The sequence below is a fragment of the Ahaetulla prasina genome, chromosome 1 (genome assembly GCF_028640845.1).
Source record: "Ahaetulla prasina isolate Xishuangbanna chromosome 1, ASM2864084v1, whole genome shotgun sequence".
NCBI classification, from domain to species: domain Eukaryota; kingdom Metazoa; phylum Chordata; class Lepidosauria; order Squamata; family Colubridae; genus Ahaetulla; species Ahaetulla prasina.
This window is the reverse complement of record NC_080539.1, coordinates 308197508-308220950: the sequence shown is the minus strand read 5'-3', so window position 1 is coordinate 308220950 and position 23443 is coordinate 308197508. Positions and strand designations below refer to the sequence as shown.

General features: G+C 35.7%; 1 protein-coding gene across 1 annotated transcript in view; it reads left to right on the top strand.

Annotated features, from left to right (window-relative positions):
• The window catches only part of RYR3 (ryanodine receptor 3), a 343388-nt gene that overhangs the window by 126018 nt on the left and 193927 nt on the right, over positions 1 to 23443 (top strand). The window contains exons 14-26 of the mRNA XM_058162131.1: positions 2094 to 2229; positions 3515 to 3610; positions 4281 to 4399; positions 7365 to 7498; positions 8265 to 8506; positions 10951 to 11143; positions 16440 to 16656; positions 16838 to 16942; positions 18855 to 18958; positions 20147 to 20230; positions 20844 to 21003; positions 21791 to 21938; positions 22829 to 23034. Coding sequence (XP_058018114.1) covers positions 2094 to 2229; positions 3515 to 3610; positions 4281 to 4399; positions 7365 to 7498; positions 8265 to 8506; positions 10951 to 11143; positions 16440 to 16656; positions 16838 to 16942; positions 18855 to 18958; positions 20147 to 20230; positions 20844 to 21003; positions 21791 to 21938; positions 22829 to 23034 — 1944 coding nt within the window. The remainder of the gene's footprint in view (positions 1 to 2093; positions 2230 to 3514; positions 3611 to 4280; positions 4400 to 7364; positions 7499 to 8264; positions 8507 to 10950; positions 11144 to 16439; positions 16657 to 16837; positions 16943 to 18854; positions 18959 to 20146; positions 20231 to 20843; positions 21004 to 21790; positions 21939 to 22828; positions 23035 to 23443) is intronic.

Sequence of the window (23443 nt, the reverse complement as noted above, 5' to 3'; positions counted from 1 at the left end):
AAACTGATTTTAACAATTTGAAAAAAATGATGTTCTAGGTGGATATATTTCTTTGTTCCCATCTGGTTTTGTCATTTTTGCTGACAGTTGGGTGGCATATAAATTTAATACATTATTATTATAATAATATTATTAATTATCTTTTCACACAACCCACACTTCATTGCTGTTGCTATTTTGTTATTATTAATAGTAGTAATAATATAGAGCATATTTGTGTTCTACTGTTTGTAGTATTCAGTAAGCAAAATTATGATAAAGAAGAAAACAATGAACACATACATTTAAAGCCACAAATGTATCAGTAAAAATAACAAGAGCAATAAAATCATTACAATGAATATAGGTAAAAGGATCATAAATGAACGATTCCAAAGATTGGAAGACATAGTCCCGGGATGGCGAACCCATGGCACGTATACCTGAAGTGGCACACGGAGCCATGTTGCCTGGCATTTGCAGCATCACCCATTCCTCTTCTGGGTGTTGTGACCTAGGCCCAAGTAGGTAGTAATAAACTTAGTCTGTGGAAAAAAACAAACTTTATTTGAACAGCTGGAAATTACTTCATTCCCAGCGTCCTTCAACTCAAAGTAAAACAAATGCCTCCCAAACACAAATTCTTCAGTTATCTTACAAACCTTAGTCCAATTAGGCAAACTCCCAAAGGCCCTTCCTGGCAAATGTCCAGAAGCCACAAAACAAAGATATACATGATGCCGAAGACGGAGCAGAAGTCGCAGCTACAATGTTGTTTTCCGGCAAAGGCCAAATGCTGGTGCTGGTCTGTTTTAAGCCTTATGGAAGGGGCCAATCATCTCTTGGCCCTACTCCCGAGTTGTCGTCTCTGCTTGAGCTGCTCTTGCCTTCTGGTAGCTCTTCTCATGCGTGCATTAGGAACAGGCTCCTCCTGTTCCTCTGCCTCACTACTATCAGTCTCTGGAGGCTCTGGAGTCCGCACCTCACTACCCGATGGCCCTTGCCTCACCTCAGTCTCATCGCTGTCCGACCCCATTGGTGCTTCATAGGCTGCTGACGAACCACAACACTGGGTTTCTGGCATGCATGCACACATGATGATCAGCTGGCCTTTGTGCATGCAGCAGTGACGGAAACCAGAAGAGCTGGTCTTCTGTTTTCCATCATAAGCGTGCGCACCAGCCAGCTGATCGGCATGTGAGCATGCGTGGCAGTAACCAAAAGACTTGCTGGCCAGCATGCGTGTGCCGGAAACCGGAAGTACCTTATCCACATGCCCCCTGGGCAGCTCCTCTTCCTGGTTGTGGCCCTGACGAGCCGTACGAAGTGCTCCCTTTTCGGCACTCGGTGCTGAAAAGGTTCGCCATCACTGACATAGTCTGTCATCTATGTAAGAACCAACAAGAAAATATTTCTGAAGGAGAAGATTTTGGAGGTGTAAAACCAAGAAAAAGAAAAGGCCTTGTCCCTGGTGGAGTAATTTCTGATAAAACAAAGAGCAGAGCTTCAGATGCGATCATAATCCTTGAGCAGGAACATTATAATACGGATAAATGGATTGCAAAGCATTTGCAAAGGGTTTGGAAGTCAGTACCAGCCCCCTAATTGGACTTGCAATTGAAAAGGCAACCAGTGTAATCAGTGCAAAATAGAAGTAATATGATTAGAGAATCTAGTTGCCACAGATGTTCTCATTTCTGCATACATTCTACCAATAGTTGATTCCAAACTGAGTTTCAGAGTAGGGTGTCAAGGTCTGACATAGGGGTGTGCAGCAATCCAATTTGCTAATGGAGACGGCAGGATGATTTTCTATTGGGGAAGTGGCTCTGGGGAAAAAGGAGTGCTTTCCTCTCTCTAATTTTATGACTCTGGTCCAGATGAGACCTTTATGACTACTTTAAGCAAAATGATAGTTACAGTGGCTGCTTTTGTATCATTGAAATCTATCTTCTCGCGCATTTACAGCTAGTTATTTTCTTTCTGGGAAGAAAATGTATTATATCCAGTATTTTATCGTTCAATACTGTATTTGAACTCCTTGTTTAAACATTTATGTAAAAAGGAATATATACTTGAAGATACAAAGAGTATTTCTAATTATGTTTTTACAGGGGATGCTGGCATTGGTTCTGAACTGCATCGATCGATTAAATGTATACTATAGTACCGCTCATTTTACAGGGGTTGGTAGAGAAGAAAATGGCGCAGCGTGGAAAGAAATTCTGAATCTTCTTTACAAGTTATTAGGTGAGTTATACGGTGTAAACATAAATGTTGAAGTAAATCATGCAGAGTTCAATGAGATTTTGGAGAAAATTTTGAATTAAATCAGAGGAGCTAAATAATTTCCCCCATAATGAATAGTACATTAGAACCAACACTAAAACTAAATCAACAAGTTATTAGATGATTGCAATTTATGTCATGGTTATGTTAATAAAATAATTTTAATAATGTACTTTAATTTTTTTAAATGTGGTTTTCGATAGAAGAGAGTATTTGTAGTTGAGAGTTGAATTGGTGCTCTCTGAGCTTGGTTATTTTCTTGCAGATGTTTCATTACCAAACTAGGTAATGTCATCAGTGCTAAATGTGGTTCCCTTTTATGATTGAGAAATGTATGTGAGCAAAAAAAAACAGAGATGAAACAGAATTTGAAGACAAATTAGAAAGATACCAGGCCACATTCTTACCCTGCTTTCAGATTCATATTTTTCTTCACTGTTATTACCATTCTCTTTCTGAAGTTTAGTAATAATTAACAAATGTATTAAAAGTAGGTAACTCTCACTGTTTTTATCTCTTCCTGTTGAAGATTGCTGAATTTTTCATTGTCATCTACTTTAGCGATGCAGAAACTGCTGAATAATATTTTTTCTTCTACAGTGCCTTACCTAAGAACTGTGAGCCTTTTCTGCAGCTGCATGAAATCTTCATCTGTGGAAATTTAGGAATGTTAGAGACAGTTTTGAAAACAAACTATTTTATTTGTAGATTTGATTGTGCTTTTTAAAAACTCAATTGCCTAATAAACTCTTATATAAATAAGCAATAGCTCAGATGTACAAATATATAGAAAATAGGTTCTTGATTAGATCAAAATATTTCAAATAATGTACATGTATTGAAATTAATTCTTTCTTTATTGATTACAGAATTAAAAGTTTTATTGAGTCTTACATTTATAACTAGCAGTAATCAGAAGCCATTAATGACTTTTCGAATAGTTTTGTGTCATTAAATCCAGAACAATGTAACAATGAATTTAGAGCTGGAGATGATGGGTTAATGGTATCAAATATTTATCCAGTGTTAGAAATATTTAATGCCTACTGGAACAGTAATAATCAATTATGCCTAGTGAAGGTACCAGTAAACTATATTCCTTTTATGTCTAGAATATACAGAAAAGCATATAATGAATATATCCTGAATATCAATATGTAGTTGATGGAGACATAGTTTATATTTCGTATTTATTCTAAAATATCTGTGTCTATAGTTAACTGATCATTTCAAATCTATCTTTCAGCTGCTCTCATTTGTGGTAACAGAAACAATTGTGCCCAGTTTTCCAATAATCTTGATTGGTTGATTAGTAAATTAGACAGACAAGAGTCTTCTTCAGGTGAGATATACCAGTCTACTTTTCCATAACGTAAAAAACGGCTGTTAACTCTAATTATGGATTTAAATTCAAGAATTCCCCATACTATCCATCCTGTTTTCAAGGAAGTTATCTGACACATTAATTCCTATAATGATATAATGCACTGAGGTATTTACAGTACAGTACTATTTAGATTCTACCACACTATTCAAATAAAAGCTGGTTTTTTTGCTTGGTATAGAAGATTCACACATTTCTTGAATTAATAAGAAAAATGTTATTGATCAAATATATTGAGAAAAATATTGTTTTTAATTTAGACCCAGACAGAAACTGAACAGAAACTCTTAAGAATGAATGAAATTCTACTGCTAGATTTAGCTTTAGGGCTAAGGGATTTATGTTTCTAAAGATAGCTTCCTTTTCGGTTCAGTTGTTCCTTAATTTGTTATCTGTCCTCAGATAAAAATACCGTAAAAGAAAAATCCACATCTAAGTTATTTTGTTTTCTTGAAGCTGGCTGCCTATTTCAGGCATCTTCAATTTTTAAATTTTAAGCATTTTTAAAGAGCTTAAAGAAGGGGTTTTTTTTTCCTTTCATTTATATTTTTTTCAGAGCTTGAATTATATGTTATGGATTTTACCCCTGAAACTCAAAATAATCTATTTGTCCCTGGCATTCAAACAGGTATTTTAGAAGTGTTGCATTGTATCTTGATTGAAAGCCCAGAAGCTTTAAATTTGATAGATGAAGGCCACATAAAATCCATCATCTCCCTGTTGGATAAGCATGGACGCAACCATAAGGTATGTTTTAGAAATGCAAGATGCATCTTTTCTATGCAACATATTCTATAAACAAAACAAAAATTGTTATAACACCTGTAAATTGTATTAAAATAGAAGTGAGCACATTGTTATAAAAACCTGCTCTTTTGCCACAAAACAAATGTGAAAATTTAAATAGAAGTTTTTTTTTTCTTTGCTTAGGCTACTATTAGATTCTCAGGAGCAATTTCTTTCTGACTGTGGACATATAAGTAACAAATTGGTTTGCTCTATGTAAACTGTCTTTAAAATGCTATATACAGTCCAGACAGAGTTATATAGATGTTATATTATCTTGTGCTCTTATTTTATGAGGTTTTACATGACTTGCTCCTCATTCCATTCCATGAGGAGGAGAATTTGTCTATTTTTATATCCTGTGTGATGTTTTTATATGTTGATTACTAGAAGGCAGTACACAATTGTTGTGCTCTGCTTGGAGTCAACATGTATGCCTAAATATGTACCTGAGAAGATCCTTTAGTCCTCTGGAATGTGTAAAGTTCCTATAGAAAAAAAAATCCAACTTTCCAGAAAATAGCCAAGAATGTTAAAAACATTTCACATATCTTTCAAATTTTAGATAACTAGAACATTGATTATCTTGGATACCATTAGCATCTATGCCAATAAGCTATTTAGCAAGTTTAAAAAGCAGCAGGATTTGCAGATTTCAAACATCTCATGTATAAATAATTTTTTAAAAGTATTTGTGCCCCTACTGGCCATACATATAGAAGTTCATATTATTGGACATGAACAGCATAATCTTATGTATTTTATTCAGTCCCAGTGAAGTCACTAGGGCTTAGTCCCCAAATAAGTGAATATGGAAACTGTCTGAATGATGGAACAGAATCTGGAGGAATGCAGTGGAGACTTCTGAAGAAATATGCTTATATTTAAGAAAAGAAAAATGTTGTACAGGCTTATTTGTTTAGAGAATAAATTGAAGCAATAGCTTTAAGGCTCAACTCTGCTACTTCTCTTGGCATTTAAAAGGATCTCCTCCTCAGTGCTGTTTCAGAAAAGCTGTGCTCAAATATTTGGGTAAACAAGTGAGAGCCAAAACTTTCCTTATAGCAGAAACTGCTCATCAAGCATTTCAGTGAATGCTTGTGAAAGCGCTTGTGGGCAGGACATGTTCTCATCCTTTCACCAGTTTAAGCCCTGCATATTCACCTATTCATTGGGCAAGTTGCCAATTGGATGTCTTTTCCTCCTTCCTTTGTTCCTTTTTTTCTTCCATCCATTTTACATTTTTGACTGAACTCTTTATTATTTGCTGATCAGAAAAAAAAAGCCTTCAACATTCTGTCTAGCTCCCGCTCTATGTCTCCTTTCTTTAAAAATCCTGAAGTTGTTCTCTCTTAACTAGAGACCTATCCTACTCATCATAAGCTTTGTGGTTCCATTCAGTCAGGATGTTGATCTGGTCCTGCCACTGAGACAGCTCTCTGAATTGTTGAATGATGAACAGTATCTATTGATTTTGCTGCTGCTCTTAGATAATCAGCTATGTTTAATATGATTAACCATCAAATATTTTCTTCCTAGTTTTTGTCTTTTTTATCCCCTTCTTTTCCTGTTTTCTTTAAAAGCTCTTGTTATTGGAAATTTCCCTTTACAATTGGTATTGTTCAAGGTTCACTCCTGGGTCATGTTCCCTTTATGCTTTATACCCTTCTTTAGAGTAACTTAATACTAGAGTTGGCTTTTGATATCACATCTACTCTGATCATACCCAAATTTACTGATATTCTTCCAAGTTTGAATTCAGTGACATAGAATTCCAATGAATTGGGGTTTTTTAACAACAAATTTCATCTTGGATGATTGCCCATTATCTTGAGCTCAGACAAAACAGAGCTCTTAGTGTTTTGCAAAAAACAAATTCCATCTGTCTCCAGGGCTATGAGATTGCCTCCATATCAGTTGCCAGGAATTTATGCCTGCAGGTGGATAATAAATTATCCTGCAGTTATTTGTTGTGGCTACTGTGAAGATCTGCCATTTTTAACTGTAAAGCATTTGATGTATTTTCCAATTCTTGACACCTGATGAAGCAAAACTTCTCATTCACGCTCTGATTGTGTCATGCCTTGACTACTGCAATACTTTAGTGGAAGGCCTCCCCACCTATTCTTGCTTCTGGGTTCAAAGTACTATAGTCTGGATTTTTGCAATCTCTTTTTTCTCTCATGTATCTATGCACCACATAGTCTCTATAGGGCCGGATAACATGATACAAACTTATTTTTGGCTTTTGAGGTATTGTTGAGAAGAAACATCCCCACAAAATGCATTATTTGACATCATTGGCATTTTGGCTATGTCCACTACTCTGACAGTAAATTTAAGGGTGAGAGCCTTTCAAGTCCTAGCCTCACAGCTTTAGAATCAGCTCCTTACTCTGTGTTTTATGGATGATTTTCTGGTTTTAATGGTGGCCTTAAAACTTTTTTGTTTGATATAGAGGAAAAGATACAGGGTCAGAGGCATTTGGTCTAGCTTTGATAATAGGCTTCTCTGAATTTCATGTTCTACATTGGTTAATTTTACCTAATTTAATTAGTTTAATTTATTGTAAAAACTTGTTTGGAATTCTGTTCTTTACAAGTGAACTACCAAAGTCTGTATTATGCCAGTTTTGTAATTTTTTTAAAAAAATTATTAATTAATATTCCTTTATTTTTCCTCCATTCTAGAATAAGAGTAAGTGTAAGAATAATAAGAATAAGAATAGATATGGATGTCCCAGATCTTTGCAAAACACTCGATAGGTAGACAAACATGCCAAATATCTGAATGACTGAGCAATGTACCATAATGACTGTATTAGATTTCTAGCTAGATTTCTTTAGAAGTGAAATTAAAACTCCTTGAAACTAGCATTGTATTATGCTCTATAGTTCTAAGATCCACTTCTATGAATGTTTTCTAGGTTCTTGATGTCCTGTGCTCTCTTTGTCTCTGTAATGGTGTAGCAGTGCGTGCTAATCAGAACTTAATATGTGACAATCTTCTTCCTCGAAGAGATCTGCTCTTGCAAACACGGCTGGTGAATGATGTGACAAGGTATAATTGTATATCAATTATGTTTATTAAAATATTTCATCTCTGTAACAGGAATTGAGCAGAAAAATCAGTCACAACTAATATTCTATGTGAGGATACACTGCAGTTCTTTGTCTATTATATGCTTTGTAGGATCTGTGATTTTTTCCGGGATTTTACTTATGCATTTCATCACATTCCATCTTTGACTTGTCAGTAAAATTGAGTTATAGGAGACAGCCTTGAACACAGAACAGGTGAATGTCCTAGAAGCAAGGTATAATACTCATGAATTATTATTTAGAAGGATAATTTGGATAGTGATTTTACCCTTATATATTAGTTTGAAAACAACGTTTTGATATATTAACTATGGTTAGCATGATATCGAGGTACACAGGCTTATTTTAATTTATTTATCAAATTTAGGGACTGCCTATCTCACTCTCAGAATGACTCTGGGCAGTTTATAACTAAAGCATAAAAACTATATAATAATCAAATATATAAATAAAATGGGAGCTAAATAAAAAAAACAAAGAATAAGATAAAAGGCAGAGGGATCACCTTCTAACACTAACCATTTCCAGGGGTGAATCCCACTCTTCAAGCTCCAAGTTGGGAGAGCCAAATTTTGAAAGGCCAAGAGAGTGGGGTTCACCCTGGAGGGGAGAATATTCCATAGGGTGGGGATAAGAGTAGAGAAAGCTTTCTTCCTGAACCCCGAATTATGGTATATATTTTACTACAGTGTGTTTTATATGGTTCTCATTCTCTTCTTTTTTAGCATAAGGCCAAACATATTTCTTGGAATTGCTGAGGGCTCGGCCCAGTATAAGAAATGGTACTTTGAACTAATCATTGATCAAGTGGAGCCATTTTTGACAGCAGAACCTACACATTTGCGGGTTGGATGGGCCTCAACATCAGGCTATGCTCCTTATCCCGGAGGTGGGGAAGGATGGGGAGGAAATGGTGTTGGTGATGACCTGTACTCCTATGGCTTTGATGGACTTCATCTGTGGTCTGGTAAGAACTGATTTAAAATGATTTAAAATGTGAACTGCCGCAAATACGTTTATAAATACGTTTACAAAGCAGAATTGTTTTATTTTTATTTTTAAGGATTTTTTTTTTGCCTCCTTGAAAGAATACTTTTTTCTGCCTTAACAGTCAGTGTTCAAAATTGAGTATCTATAAAGCTGAATTACACTTGAAGGGGGGCAAAAAGAATTAATACTCCATCTGTATTTGTTTTGTATCTCTAGTCTTATTCATTTGTTTATTTATTTTGTTCAGTTTTATTTGGGAGCTATAATATCTATTTTGTTTGGCTTTGTTTAGGACAGGGGTGTCCAAACTGCGGCCCGCGGGCCAACTGCGGCCCGCGGGTCAGTTTTTATTGGCCCGCAGCAAATTCTGAAAGTATAATTTAATATGGCCCTTTTCGCGCTGCGAGGCTCGCGGCTCCTCCCCATGGGCGGGGAATAATTAAGGGAGGGGGCGGAGGAGGCGGTGAGTGGGAAAGAGGCTGCTGGCCGTGCCTGACCCCAGCAGTTCTACCCTCGCCTTCCTCGGGCCGCCTGGCGAGGCTCCTCGCGCCTCCCCATGTCGGACACGCGTGGCGGCAGTGACAGCCATCGACAAACAGATGAGGAGGCGGCAAGCGGGAAAGTGGCTGCTGGCCGTGCCCGAACCCAGCAGTTCTATCCTCGCCTTCCTCGGGCCGACTGGTGAGGCTCCTCGCGCCTCCACCCCTTGGGCATGGAATAACGAAGGGAGGGGGCGGAGGAGGCGGCGGCAAGCAGGAAAGAGGCTGCTGGCCGTGCCCGACCCCAGGAGTTGTACCCTCGCCTTCCCCGGGCCGCCTGGTGAGGCTCCTCGCGCCTCCACCCCTTGGGCAGGGAATAACGAAGGGAGTTTCAAGTTCATACCAAATACAAAACAAAGTTAAGATTGGTGTCAAACTTGGTCTCTTTAAGACTTGTGGATTTCAATTCCCAGAGTTCCTCAGCCAGCTTTGCTGGCTGAGGGACTCTGGGAGTTGAAGTCCACAAGTCTTAAAGAGACCAAGTTTGGACACCCCTGTTCTATGCCTATAGCCACATCCACTCAGTCACATGAGCAGTTAGCCACGCCCACCAGTCACATGACCACCAAGCCACACCCCAAAATAAGCCACGCCCACAGAACTGGTACGAAAAAATTTTAGGACCCCCCCCCCCGTTCAATGGTGTGGCCCGGGCCTTTGCTTATTTTTCTGTATTTGGCCCTCACCAAAAAAAGTTTGGACACCCCTGGTTTAGGAGCTATGCTTAGAATCCAATGAACAGCAATCAGACAAACAAAGTTTAAATTCTTATTTATTTATTTATTTATTTAATCATATTTTTATACCGCCCTATCTCCCAAGGGACTCAGGGCGGTTTACAGCCTAGTAAAACATACATATAAGTACAAGTTAAAACCCCAATTTAAAAAACTTATTAAATACGGCCGAATATTAAAACCATAATAAAATAATAAAACCCCGTAAAAACCAAATTTAAAATTTAAAATTCTAATCCAGTCCTGCGCAGATAAATAGATGTGTCTTAAGCTCGCGGCGAAAGGTTCGAAGGTCAGGAAGTTGGCGAAGTCCTGGGGGAAGTTCGTTCCAGAGGGTGGGGGCCCCCACAGAGAAGGCCCTTCCCCTGGGCGTTGCCAGCCGGCACTGCCTGGCGGACAGCACCCTGAAGAGTCCCTTCCTGTGAGAGCGCACGGGTCGGTGGGAGGCAATCGGTGGCAGTAGACGGTCCCGTAAGTAACCTGGCCCAATGCCATGGAGCGCTTTGAAGATAGTTACCAAAACCTTGAAGCGCACCCGAAAGGCCACAGGTAGCCAGTGCAGTCTGCGCAGGAGAGGTGTCACATGGGAGCCACGAGGGGCTCCCTCTATCACCTTGGGGATTGCACACCAAAAACTCTTGTTTTGTTAAATTGAACAGAACATTGGAAATTCATAGCATTAACAATTAAATAATGGAAAGACAAAAATAAGTTTACTTTTCATCTTGCACTAGATGCTGCCTGCCTATGGAATTCAAAAATAATTCCATAGATGACTAAAAAGAATGACATGCAAATTTGCATTTAACAATAATAGACATTATCCTCCTGCAACCATATGATTTCTGTTTTTCTTTAAAATATTCATTTATGTGTGCCAAGAATGGCACTATAAAATTAGGACTATGCCATTGAAAAGATAATTGCATCCAGATCTGTAATATACATACATACATACATACATACATACATACATACATATGTCTGTAAAGTGGAACAATATTCCAGTTTCTAAATATTTTTCACTTTTTACTCTTGCAAAAACAATTTATTTAATGTGATTTTTTAAAAAATATCATGGAAATTTCACAGTTCTTCCCCAGCATTTCTTAGATCATTTTTCCCTATGATTTTCTGCTTATTAGGTCGAATATCCAGGGCTGTTGCATCTGTGAATCAGCATTTATTAGCATCTGATGATGTGGTCAGCTGTTGCTTGGATTTAGGGGCACCCAGTATTTCTTTCCGTATTAATGGACAACCAGTGCAAGGAATGTTTGAAAACTTCAACACGGATGGACTTTTTTTCCCTGTGGTGAGCTTCTCAGCTGGTGTCAAGTAAGGAAGATTCTGCTTTCATATCAACAGTTCCAAACAATTGTATTGAATATTGTTTAGTAGGGTTAATGTACTCTAAGGTAATTTACATTTGTCAAACATTCTCAGAAAATCCAGATTTTTTTAAAAAAAATCAGAATATGTAAAATGAAAGAGAATTTTAACACTGCCTATTTTTTATTTGGATTCTCCCAAATCTTATACTAAATGAACTCATTATGAACTGTTGAGCTTTTTCACGACCTATGTGAAATTATTCACTCCCTCTTATATATCACTGGAGAACTGCTTGAAGATGATACTATTTTTCTTTGGCAGTGGTGACAAGAGGTCAAGTTCTCTTCTGACATACAAAGATTAAACAAACAATGATACACTTGTATGGTGTATGATTTATTAATCTTACCTTTCCTATATTCTTCCCTTAAACGACAACATTCCCTTTAACATTCCCTATTATTCAGCAATATGCTATAATAACAGTAATTGAAAACTATATTGGATTGTTTGTTCCTTCCTATTTTATTTTCTATTTATTTATTTATTTATTTATTTATTTATTAATTAAACTTTTATACCGCCCTTCTCCCGAAGGACTCAGGGCGGTGTACAGCCAAGATAAAAAGCAATAAGTATACAAAGTTAAAAATCAATTTAAAATACCTATTCAATAGTGGCCGAAATAAAACCGTCGAATTGACCAACCTAAAATACCCCATATAAAATTACAGAAGATTAAAAAATTTAAAATTTAAAATTTAGAAATTTAAAAAATCTAAAAAATCAGTCCAGTCCCGCATTTCATGCTATATTCAGTTTCTAGGCATTCTTTATGGTGGTATGAGACAATCTATAGTTTTCCAGATATTGCTGGATGGCAGCTCCACTAATTTACCCAACAGTGAGGGAAGCTGAGAGTTGTACTTTTTGTTTATTTATTTATTTTTATTTTGTCACAACAATATACACAAGCATCAATATAAAATAACTACATATCATATAAGCATATATATGAGCAAAAGTATGCAATAACTATATTAATTTGATATAATGAAAGGAAACAATAGGACAGGAACGGTAGGCACTTTTGTGCTCTTATGCACGCCCCTTATACTCCTCTTAGGAATGGGGTAAGGTCAATAGTAGACAGTTTTTGGTTAAAGCTTTTGGGATTTTGAGAAGAGACCACAGAGTCAGGTAGTGTATTCCAAGTGTTAATAATTCTGTTGCAGAAGTCATATTTTCTGCAATCAAGACTCTGATAAGAACTGGTGAGCTAAAGTTCCCCAATCCTATTTTTTTCCTGAAACTTGCCAGACTGGAGTTTAGAGCATCAAATGGTGAGGTTCCATTTTAAAAATATTTCCCATTCTTTACACTGTCTAATATAGGTTCCTGTGGCCTGTACACTAGTATACAATGGCCAGTTTTACAGAGTGGATTTTCAATCATTTTTGGTAGTTTTAGCGACAGTTTGCTTTAATAAAAGTAAACTTTGGGAACCTGCTCATCCCAGGTATCATTAAATATTATTCTAAGAGCCCTGATGGCATAGCGGTTAGAATGCATTATTATAGGCTACTTCTGCTGACTGCCGACTGACAGTAGTTCAGCAGTTCTAGTTTCACCAGCTCACGTTACTCAGCCTTCTATCCTTCCAAGTTGGTATAATGAGGACCCCGATTGTTGGGAAAATATGCTGACTCTGTAAACCACTTAGAGAAGGCTGTAAAGCACTGTGAAGTGGTATATAAGTCTAAGTGCTATTGTTATTCTCTTCAAACTATTTGGATTCTTAAAGAGATAGCCATGTAGTCTAAGACACTTTAGAGAATGCAAATAATAGACTTTTTGTTCCTTAGCAAAACTGAGTTGAAAAGGAAACGTTTGGAGAAGGAATAAGGTTTAGGATAAACTGGGGAAAAGGTGATTTGGTGGGTGCATAGGTGTGCATGTCAAGGAAAAACAGAAGAGGACCGTGAAAATATTTACAGATCCCTCACATCCTGGACATAAACTGTTTCAACTCCTACCCTCAAAATGACGCTATAGAGCACCGCACACCAGAACAACTAGACACAAGAACAGTTTTTTCCTGAAGGCCATCACTCTGCTAAACAAATAATTCCCTCAACCCTGTCAAACTATTTACTAAATCTGCACTACTATTAATCTTCTCATTGTTCCCGTCACCAATCTCTTTCCACTTATGACTGTATGACTGTAACTTTGTTGCTGGCAATCCTTATGATTTATATTGATATATTGACCATCATTTGTGTTGTAAATGTTGTACCTTGATGAACGTATCTTCATCATTTCAAATCAAATCATTTCTTTTATGTACACTGAGAGCATATGCACCAAGACAAATTCCTTGTGTGTCCAATCACACTTGGCCAATAAAAAAAAATCTATTCTATTCTATTCTATTTTGGGACAATGTTCATGTTACACTTGGCAACAGGTAGGATGCTGTCCTTTTCCTGGGATTGCATGGCGGCAATCATATAATCACACAAAACACTTCCTTAGTTTGGTAACAGATGTAATATGTGTATCCTGAAACCAAATTTATTTTTCCCTTTAAATATAGATCATTGCCCAGTCCTAAAACTTAGCCATATAATGTCCATTCCTGTACCTAATATATTTAGACAGCAAACATCCCATTTGCTTGAAGGGTGGTTAAATTTTTATATAGACTTCCAATGACTTTCTCTGATAGAAATATTCTTAAGGAAAATTTATTTCTGTGTTACCAAACTTAGTGAATAACTACCTCATTTCTCAACAAAATGTCATTTGTCTGAAATAACCTCCAGGCCGAAATTTCCAGTATTATTTTCGAAATCAGATTTACTCTGGTAAGAATATTCACTAAGGAGTTATTTTAAGCAATTGACTTCCAACATAAAGAATGCATTTGTAAAACCTTTACTGGAAGAATATTATTATGATCTCCAGAGAAATAGTTGTTGCTTTGTCCAAGCTGCAGCAAAATGACCTCTTAAAGATTACTGTAATATCTTTATTAGAGTATAAGCTTCTGTAGTTTATATGTTCATGCACCTGATATTATATAAAATATATGCCTTAATAAATGTTTTTCTCATCAACATGCCATATAATCTTTTATTATTGTTTTTGCTAATAATAAACTGAGTAAAATAAACCCAATCATAGCCTGAACTAAGAAGCAGGCCTCTGATGTATGATTTCAAACTTTCAGTACAAATTGCAAATAGGTTTGCAATTATGTGGCTGAAATTAGAATAGAAATTATATGCTAATTAAATTAGAATTTAAACCTGTAACTACCCATTTAACTATGGGAGTTAAAATGTGACTCCATATTGGAGATTGGCAGAATACTAAAAGATTTGGAAGATATCTCCAGGGAATTTTAAAGCATCCCCCCTTTGCTCATTAGTTGGGTTTTTCAGTGGCATTTTGCTTTCTATACGTTTTGTTTACCATACATAAAAATTACAGTGATTGTTGGGCAGGTATAGGTTTTGTGTTTCTTGGAAAGCCTTTAGGTTAGGTAGATAAATGCACTGTGTGCTGAAAAATAGAATGAAAGAATCTAGCAAATATATCAATCTCACATGCCGAAAGAAAATATAACAGTCTAGATGTGTTGACATGAAAAGTCAACATCTTGGAGATAAATGCCTTCTGTCTTTTATAATTGAACAGGTGGTGTGTTAAATAGTGATGCTGGAGGGCTCCTCTATCTAAGACTCAATGTAGTGTTGCAGGAAAAAAATTCTATATTTGACATGAAATATCCTCTAGAAATGTCCTCACATCTGCTCAGGCAGTTAGCAAACAAGCCTAATAAGATGTGTTGAAATGAGTGTTCTGATCATTTGTGTCATTTCTAGTTAAGAGATACTTTTCGTTAAACTTTATTATTAATATTTGCATCATTGTGCCTTGTAATCTTGTGCTTCTCTAATGAACTCATAGTTTGCAAGATAATATTAGATTCAATTTATATTTATTTTATGACTTTTACTTTGTGTGTGAATAACAGAATAAAGAAGTTTATTATGGGAATCATAATATATTGTAATTTTCTGGAAATCTCATTATAAATAATATTCTTTTAAAAGGTTACCCTATCAGAAACAACAACAGAATTTTCAGAGTATCTACCAGTAATTCTCATGTATATTTTAGTATTACTAAAATCTTTACTTTCTTTAATCAAAAAAAGTACCCCACATGTTTTAACTACTGTTCAACATCCACTATTATTTTATTTATTTATTTATTAAATTTTTATACCGCCCTTCTCCCAAAGGACTCAGGGCGGTGTACAGCCAAAAGATAAAAAACACAAAAATATACAATTAAAACAACAATTTAAAACCAAGCATATTAGAAAAAATGGCCAACATTTAAAAATTTAAAATTTAAAATTATGAACCCTAAAATAATAAAACCCCAGTTAAAAATTTAAAAATATTAAAAATATTAAGCCAGTCCCGCTTGAATAAATAAGTGCGTTTTCAGCTCATGGCGAAAGGTCCAAAGATCAGGCACTTGACATAGTCCAGGAGGAAGTTCGTTCCAGAGCGTAGGAGCTCCCACAGAGAAGGCCCTGCCCCTGGGGGCTGCCAGCCGACATTGTTTGGCGGATGGCACCCTGAGAAGACCCTCTCTGTGAGAGCGTACGGGTCAGTGGGAGGCATGAGGTAACAGCAGGTGGTCCCGTAAGTACCCGGGCCCTAAGCCATGGAGCGCTTTGAAGGTGGTGACCAAAATCTTAAAGCGCACCCGAAAGACCACAGGAAGCCAGTGCAAGCCGCGCATTACTTTTACAAAGAATGTATGGCACATTACATAGTAATTAATTCTCGAATCATATAAACTGTTCCAGAGCCCAGAATACTTTAGCAGACCTGTGGAATGAAATTCTGAGAAGGGGGTTCATGCCTTAATAAAAAATTTCATGGGCTTGGATGCAGAGGATGATTCTTGAGAACATATTTTAGTTTAAATTTATCATGGGTGAAACATATTGAATATTTAAATACAAAGCAGAAGAAATCCTAATCTTGAATACACTTCTACCTTATTATTTATTTATTTATTTATTTATTTATTATTTACATTTCTATACCGCCCTTCTGTGAACTCAGGGCGGTTCACAGGGCGGTTATCTCTATTCAGGTTATCAGCCTTGATAGACAATGAGAATGTCTGAAAATGTAGTGAAGGTTATCTTTCAACGTTAGTCAGAAAAACTATTGGCCAGTTAAAAATCATGTTTCCATTTCTTTAGAGTGCGTTTCTTAATGGGCGGCCGCCATGGAGAGTTCAAGTTTTTACCTCCTACCAGCTATGCACCTTGCTATGAAGCTTTGCTTCCAAAAGAAAAAATGAAATTGGAACCAGTAAAAGAATATAAGAGGGATTCTGAAGGAATTAGAGATTTGCTTGGTACTACTCAGTTTCTTTCCCAGGCTAATTTTATTCCTTGTCCAATTGATACCAATCAGGTAAGTTTAATTAAAATACCATAACACATATAATGACTGAACATTTAATTTATCAGAATATCTTTATTTAGTAATAAACCACTTTTAGATTTTATTATGTTATGTGATTATTAATTGGAAAACATGGAGGACATTGCTGAAATCTTTTATCTTGATAAAAATTTACATATTTTTTTCATAGATTGTTTTGCCTTTCCATCTTGAAAAGATTAGAGACAAGCTTGCTGAAAATATTCATGAACTCTGGGGAATGAATAAAATAGAACTTGGTTGGACCTATGGCAAGGTATATTATGAAGAATTCTTTGTGAGAAAAATCACTCATTACATAGCTTTATTCAATTACAGGAAACAGATATACTCTTGTCACAATAATAGTTAAGTTTACTTTTTAATTACAAAGTTAAAAACAAAAGAATTGTGTCATTGGGGAAGAATCTTTATTATTCTTCATTTTCCAAATACAAAACTAAGGTGTTATATAAAAAGGAATTCATCTTAGAGAAAATTAAAATAGTAATAGATTTTCTCTGAAACAGGACAATTCTGATTTCTTTGTACTCAGTTCTAGAGCTTCCTTCAACGAATCTGGAGAATAAGTAGTAGTAAATAACTAAGGGAAAATTGTGATCATGCAGATATTTTCACTTCTTCACATAGTAATACAAATAGTCTTTGAACTTTGAGACCATAATTTATTGTTAGACCATAACAAGAGTCTGTACCTTCCAGACAAGCCATAAGTGCAGTTTTCAAGGTCTATATACGTTTTAAGGAGGTGGGTCTGGAACCACATGAGTTATATTCAGTAGGGTCAATAGTCCTATATGGGAGATTACTTGAGAATTCCAGAAGTAATGACTAGGTTTTGGAAAATTAAAACATCAGGAGAATTGTATAAGATCGACATGAAAACTGAATGGATGCATTCTCCATGAGCTGAGTTCAAAGTAAAGGCATCTTGTGTCTTCTCTGGAGGCAGAGGAACTTCATACCATTTTTATTTTCCCTGCTTCGTGCTTTTAGTTAAAGCAAACCTATAATCTCCATTCCAAGATGACATTTACTGATTTGCAGTCTCACGTTTACTTATTGGCAGTCCTGAGGAATATTTTACCAAACAAAAAGTTGGAGCTTTAATAGCTGGAACATTCGGGGAAGGAAAAATACCCACAATGACAGGATAATAAATAAGTCCAGTTTATGGCTTATGGATTGTTACAGCCATAAATAGAGGTTTACTTGGCAACCTAGATGCTTGATAAGAAACTTCAGACTTTTGCCGAGATCACACAAGTTCTCCTTCCATGAATTGGGCAAAATTTTGTTCTTGTTGTTGTTGTTGTGGCCTTCTTTTCTTAATTTGATTAAGTGCCATCAAGTCATTTTCAACTCCTAGTGACCACATAGAAAATTTTTATCCATGAACTTTTCCTAATGCATGCTAATATTATTTTTCAATTTTCAACCCCCCCTCATTTTCATCACTCCAAATAGGGTTCACTATATCCATCTCTAACAAATCACCATCCCTCACTGCCAGTTCTGCCTCGTTATTTGCTGAGCCCATATCGTCTGCCCAGGGCAGCATATAAAATTAATTAAATAGTTAAATAATTAAATAAATAATTAAATATGAATGAATGAATATCTTCTCCCTTGAAGTTTCCATTTTATTGATGCTCCTTCACAGGATTTCAAAGGTTCACACTTAGCCAATTGCCTTAAAGTTGCTTTATATGACTTTATAAGTCAAAAGAAATGCAGAATATTATGAGGAATCAAAGTTTAGTTCTACAAAACATCAGTTATATCTAGACTATAGAATAAGTCATAAAATTTCTCTGGTAAGAATGTAGAAGTATAATTTTGTGCTGCAGGTAAAATTTCTCCTGGTATGTTCAACTGCACATCACTTTTTGAACAGCTGGGCAATGCAGGTCAGAATTTGCTTCAACACATGGGGCATTTATCCATAACTTGTAGAATAAATAAATAGAAGAAAACTCTAGATGAGTTTTCCAGTGGCCATGCTGACATGATGGGATAATAATCCTGTTTTAGAGACACCTGATTGAGGAAAACTATTCTGCTTTAAAACTCTGATGGATGACTGTTTATTTGCAGGAAAAAAGGTTCTATTTTTGTTGAGCAGAAGTTGCTCTAAGGTTACTTATAGTCTCTTTCATACGTTGTAGATACGAGATGATAATAAAAGGCAGCATCCTTGTCTGGTGGAATTTTCAAAATTGCCTGAAACAGAGAAGAACTATAATCTGCAAATGTCAACAGAAACTCTAAAGTGAGTCACAAAACAGAAGGAAAACTATTCTGCAAGGTCTATGGAAATTCTCAGTCATCCAGGTCATGGTTGTCCCAAAGGTGCTTTTTCAAGAGGCAATGGGACTATATTCTGTAAGCTTTAATTCCCTAAGAAAGCATGCTGTTTAGGTGTTGTTTTTTTAATTGGCTGTCTCCAGACTTAGCCATTGATAGCAATTTGTTAGTCCTGACAAATTCATCTTTCTGATTTCAACTGATCTGGATTTATCAGAAAGGATTTGGAAATTGCACTTAAGAAATGGACCAGAAAGACACCTCAATACAAGATAATAGTGGAGGAAGATTTATTTCTCATGGCAGGCTCTCAACTATTCATTTTTTATACAAGAAACTACCAAGAAGTACCAAGACTGTAGGCTAGGCAGGAAAATTGAAAGTATCCTGGAAAAGTACTATGATGAACTACTGTTGCCAGAGCACAGCATGGACTTGTCCATGAAATCTCTATGGAATGTGCATGGAATTGACCACAACCTAAAGGAACCTGAACAAATTATCAATATATTTAGTCCCCATTAGCATTATTCAAGAGAATAATTAATTTTTTTTCTTAATTTTTAAAATGGTAAATTTCATTTTTGTTAGTTTTTTACCCTTTTCTGATCTTAAGTTTTTTTCTACATAAGATATTATCTGATAAATATTTCCATTTCATTCACAATTAAACCTGCTTATTCACTTCCCTACAAGTATTCATCAACTCCAAAATCACATCATTTTCCTTTAGATGTATTACATTCTTCTCCTTCCTGCTAGTTTGCCAGAGACACAACATATCTATCTCTTCTTTTATTCCCATTATAATTTCATGATCTTGAACATGTACACCTCATATTCAAAATTACAATCTTCTATATTCTGTGGTCATCACCAAGATCCATTAATATTGACCTCTACTATCCATTATAACTTGATCGAAAAGAGTTTGTCATAATACTTTTTAATAAGATAGAAAAGGCATAGGGTAAATTACTAGCCTTAGCTGTATTCATACCATGTACAGCATACTCAAGAAGCAAAATTTCTAATCTAAAGGCTCCCTTGCAACAGATGTTTGCCCTTATTCCAATAACTAGGATGCAATATCTGGATGCATATTTAGAATGCATGCTATACTTACATTTTACAATTGATTCTATTTTTATAGAACTCTTTTGGCCCTTGGATGCCATGTTGTTCATGTAAATCCAGGTGCAGAAGAAGATCTTAAGAAAATCAAGCTTCCTAAAAAGTAAGCTCATTTAGAACAATGATTGTCACAAGGTGTTTTATGTGAAGTTTTTCATGTAAAGAATTAAACATAGAACAATCATTAATTAACTATATGTTTCTGGGTACAAGCAAATGTTTTGTGGTGCTGCATCTTGTGGATAAGAATAGGCAGTAGGACATATTGTTAATGCTGTTTAATAGTTCAAGTCTGCAGCTGATGCATGGCAGTTAAAATGGCCAAGCTAAAGGATTTATTTAACTATAAAAGGTGTTCAAAATTTAAAAATTAGTAATCGGAATCACAACCCCACCATATATGTTGGACTTGTTTATTTACTTGCAACAGGAATTTATAATCTAATTTTCTGAAGAGTTGTTTGTCCTTATTTGGAAGAATATGAGGGATACATCATTATTGATCTGTGGTAACTATACACCAAAAGTATCTCCTTCTCTAAGGAATTATATATGAATTTAGTATGAAAGAAGATAGAACAGATTGATTTGGATTTAAAATTCCTATTAATAATTAAAGTAGACTAAACATTTACTAAATTATAGATGTACACAGAATATTCTCAACAGCTCTTTGATTAATTAAAATGTAGGTCCATCTTTTTTCTGGTTTACAGTTACATGATGACAAATGGGTACAAGCCAACTCCTCTTGATCTTTCTGAAGTTAAACTGTTACCTTCACAAGAAATATTAGTTGATAAACTTGCAGAGAATGCACATAATGTTTGGGCAAAAGAAAGAATAAAACAAGGCTGGACCTACGGTATTCAACAGGTAAAAATTACTTTAAGAAAGATTTCAAAGAAAAATTGGGTCATTATAAAGTAAGAACCATATGTAAAGCAATATTATTGGGTAATACGCTTATTACTTAATTAATACTTAATTCTTGACAGCTACTGTACTTATTGGAAAAACCTGGAGTTGTGTCTGCTGTTGTGTATAGTAGGATGGCCTGTATTTTAAAAAAAAAACATTTTCACATTTAGTCTTTCTGTGTTTTGGGGCATAAATTGTATTTATTTAGTGCAGTCTAATTCCTAAATGACTCTGGGTAGATTACCAGAAGGAAAAGAAACAGATACAGAATATAGAAGAAAAACTCCACATTGGTGCATAGAAAGGACTCCAATATAGGGGTGCAATCTGTTCTAGAGATTAAGAGATTTTTTGGAGCATGTCTGGGCAATCATTTGGAGAAGAAATGTGAAAGACAGTCCTGTTCAAAAACTGAATATCTTTTTCCTTAGTAATTATACTCCTAGAAAATAGAAATTTAAATATTAAAATGTACTGTTCTGAATTGCTTTGTATAACTTCAAAGCTATATTGAGTTGTTGCGGCACAGTGGTTAGAGTGCAGTACTGCAGGCTACTTCTGCTGACTGCCGGCTGACTGCAATTTGTCAGTTCAAATCTCACCAGGCTCAAGGTTGACTCAGCTTTCCATCCTTCCGAGGTGGGTAAAATGAGGACCCAAATTGTTGGGGCAATATACTGACTCTGTAAAACCACTTAGAGAGGGCTGTAATGCACTATATTATTGCGCCTATTCTTTTTAGGATCTTAAAAACAAACGGAATCCTCGGCTGGTTCCTTATGTGTTATTGGATGAACGTACTAAAAAATCAAACAGGGATAGTCTTCGTGAGGCTGTTCGGACGTTTGCTGGATATGGATATAATATTGAGCCCCCAGATCAGGAAATAGGTATGTTAATAAATATTTTATTAGCATTTTTGGAAGCACTAAAGTATTTGTAACATGTTTTTCTGTTCCTTTAACCTTCAAGAATACTCTGTAGGATTTTTCAGTATGTTGATGTTTGAGTCTATTTGGAGAAGAATTTATTTACCCAAATTGACATATTTTAAACTTCCTGTTAGCACTCAGTAAATGAGGGGTACACTCGGGTCATAAGAAAAAGAAAAAAAAATCTCTTTTATGGTTGCTGTAGTCTTCTTTTCCCAAGCCAAAATGTGAAAATAATTTTCACATGGAATGAATGCAGCATTTTTCCCTACTATGGTTAATGAAAGTTTGCAATTTCACATTCCCTCTTGACTTATTCACTATGTGTTATCATATCTTCCTTTCCCAATATAGATTGTTTTCTTTCTTTTTTTGTTTGTTTTACTTTGAGAAGAAGGAAAGACAATGAGAAGAAAAAAGAAAGCGTAGAGGCTATGTGTCATAATTCAAGAAAGGATAGCTAAAGGGAAAAAGCTTTGCTTTTCTGAAAAATGTTGCTCTTCTCAGAGGAGCAGATGTACTTGAATATTAAAACACCCTCACTCTGAATTTTAATTTCTACAATGCATCCATTCTTGCTTCTGTATCATATATGTTTATATAATTACCATACCAAATATAATTTCTTACAATATAAGTAAGTAATTATTCTCTGGCTGCTTCAACATTTTTTTTCTGAGTATAAAAACCTGGTGTGTAAGAGCATTTCGACTGGGGTTCAAAAATGTCAAGATAAGAGTTTAATCACAATGTTGCAGCTTCCATCTTTTTTGGGGGAGCACTCCCCCCCCAAGTGCCCTTTCTGATATGTTCAGTTATAATAACTTTTTGCATTGTATTTTTCACAGCTGATCAAACAGTGGAAAAAGTGAGCATTGATAAGATACGTTTCTTCAGAGTGGAGAAATCTTATGCAGTTCAGACTGGAAAGTGGTATTTTGAATTTGAAGCTGTAACTGGAGGGGATATGCGTGTTGGATGGGCAAGGCCAGGCTGCCAACCTGACATAGAACTAGGAGCTGATGACCAAGCATTTGTATTTGAAGGCTCCAAAGTTAGTATGTTTAATTATAATTGGCTGGGTTTATACAGCAGAGGTCAGTTCATAGATTTTTAGATCATGGGCACAATTACGCATTCATAATAAATCCAGTCTATTGTGGGATGAAGCACATAAAGCTTTAACCTCCAGTAGGCAAAATTTGTTTTGAGTTAAAGTGCCCTCTCATAGATGGACAAGCCATGCAAATACCATAATTCAGTACAAAATAAGAGTTACCTACCCCCACTTTCCCTATTCACTGTTGCAAGAAAAAGAATTTAGGTTGCCTTTCCCTTGTAAAAGTAATTGTAAAAATCTCTACAGTTGTTCTCCTTTTCCTGTTCAATCTCCATTATTCCCAGCTCATTGATGGAGTATGAGTTGATGATGTCATGAAGTCTTGCCAGTATTCTTTATGTAC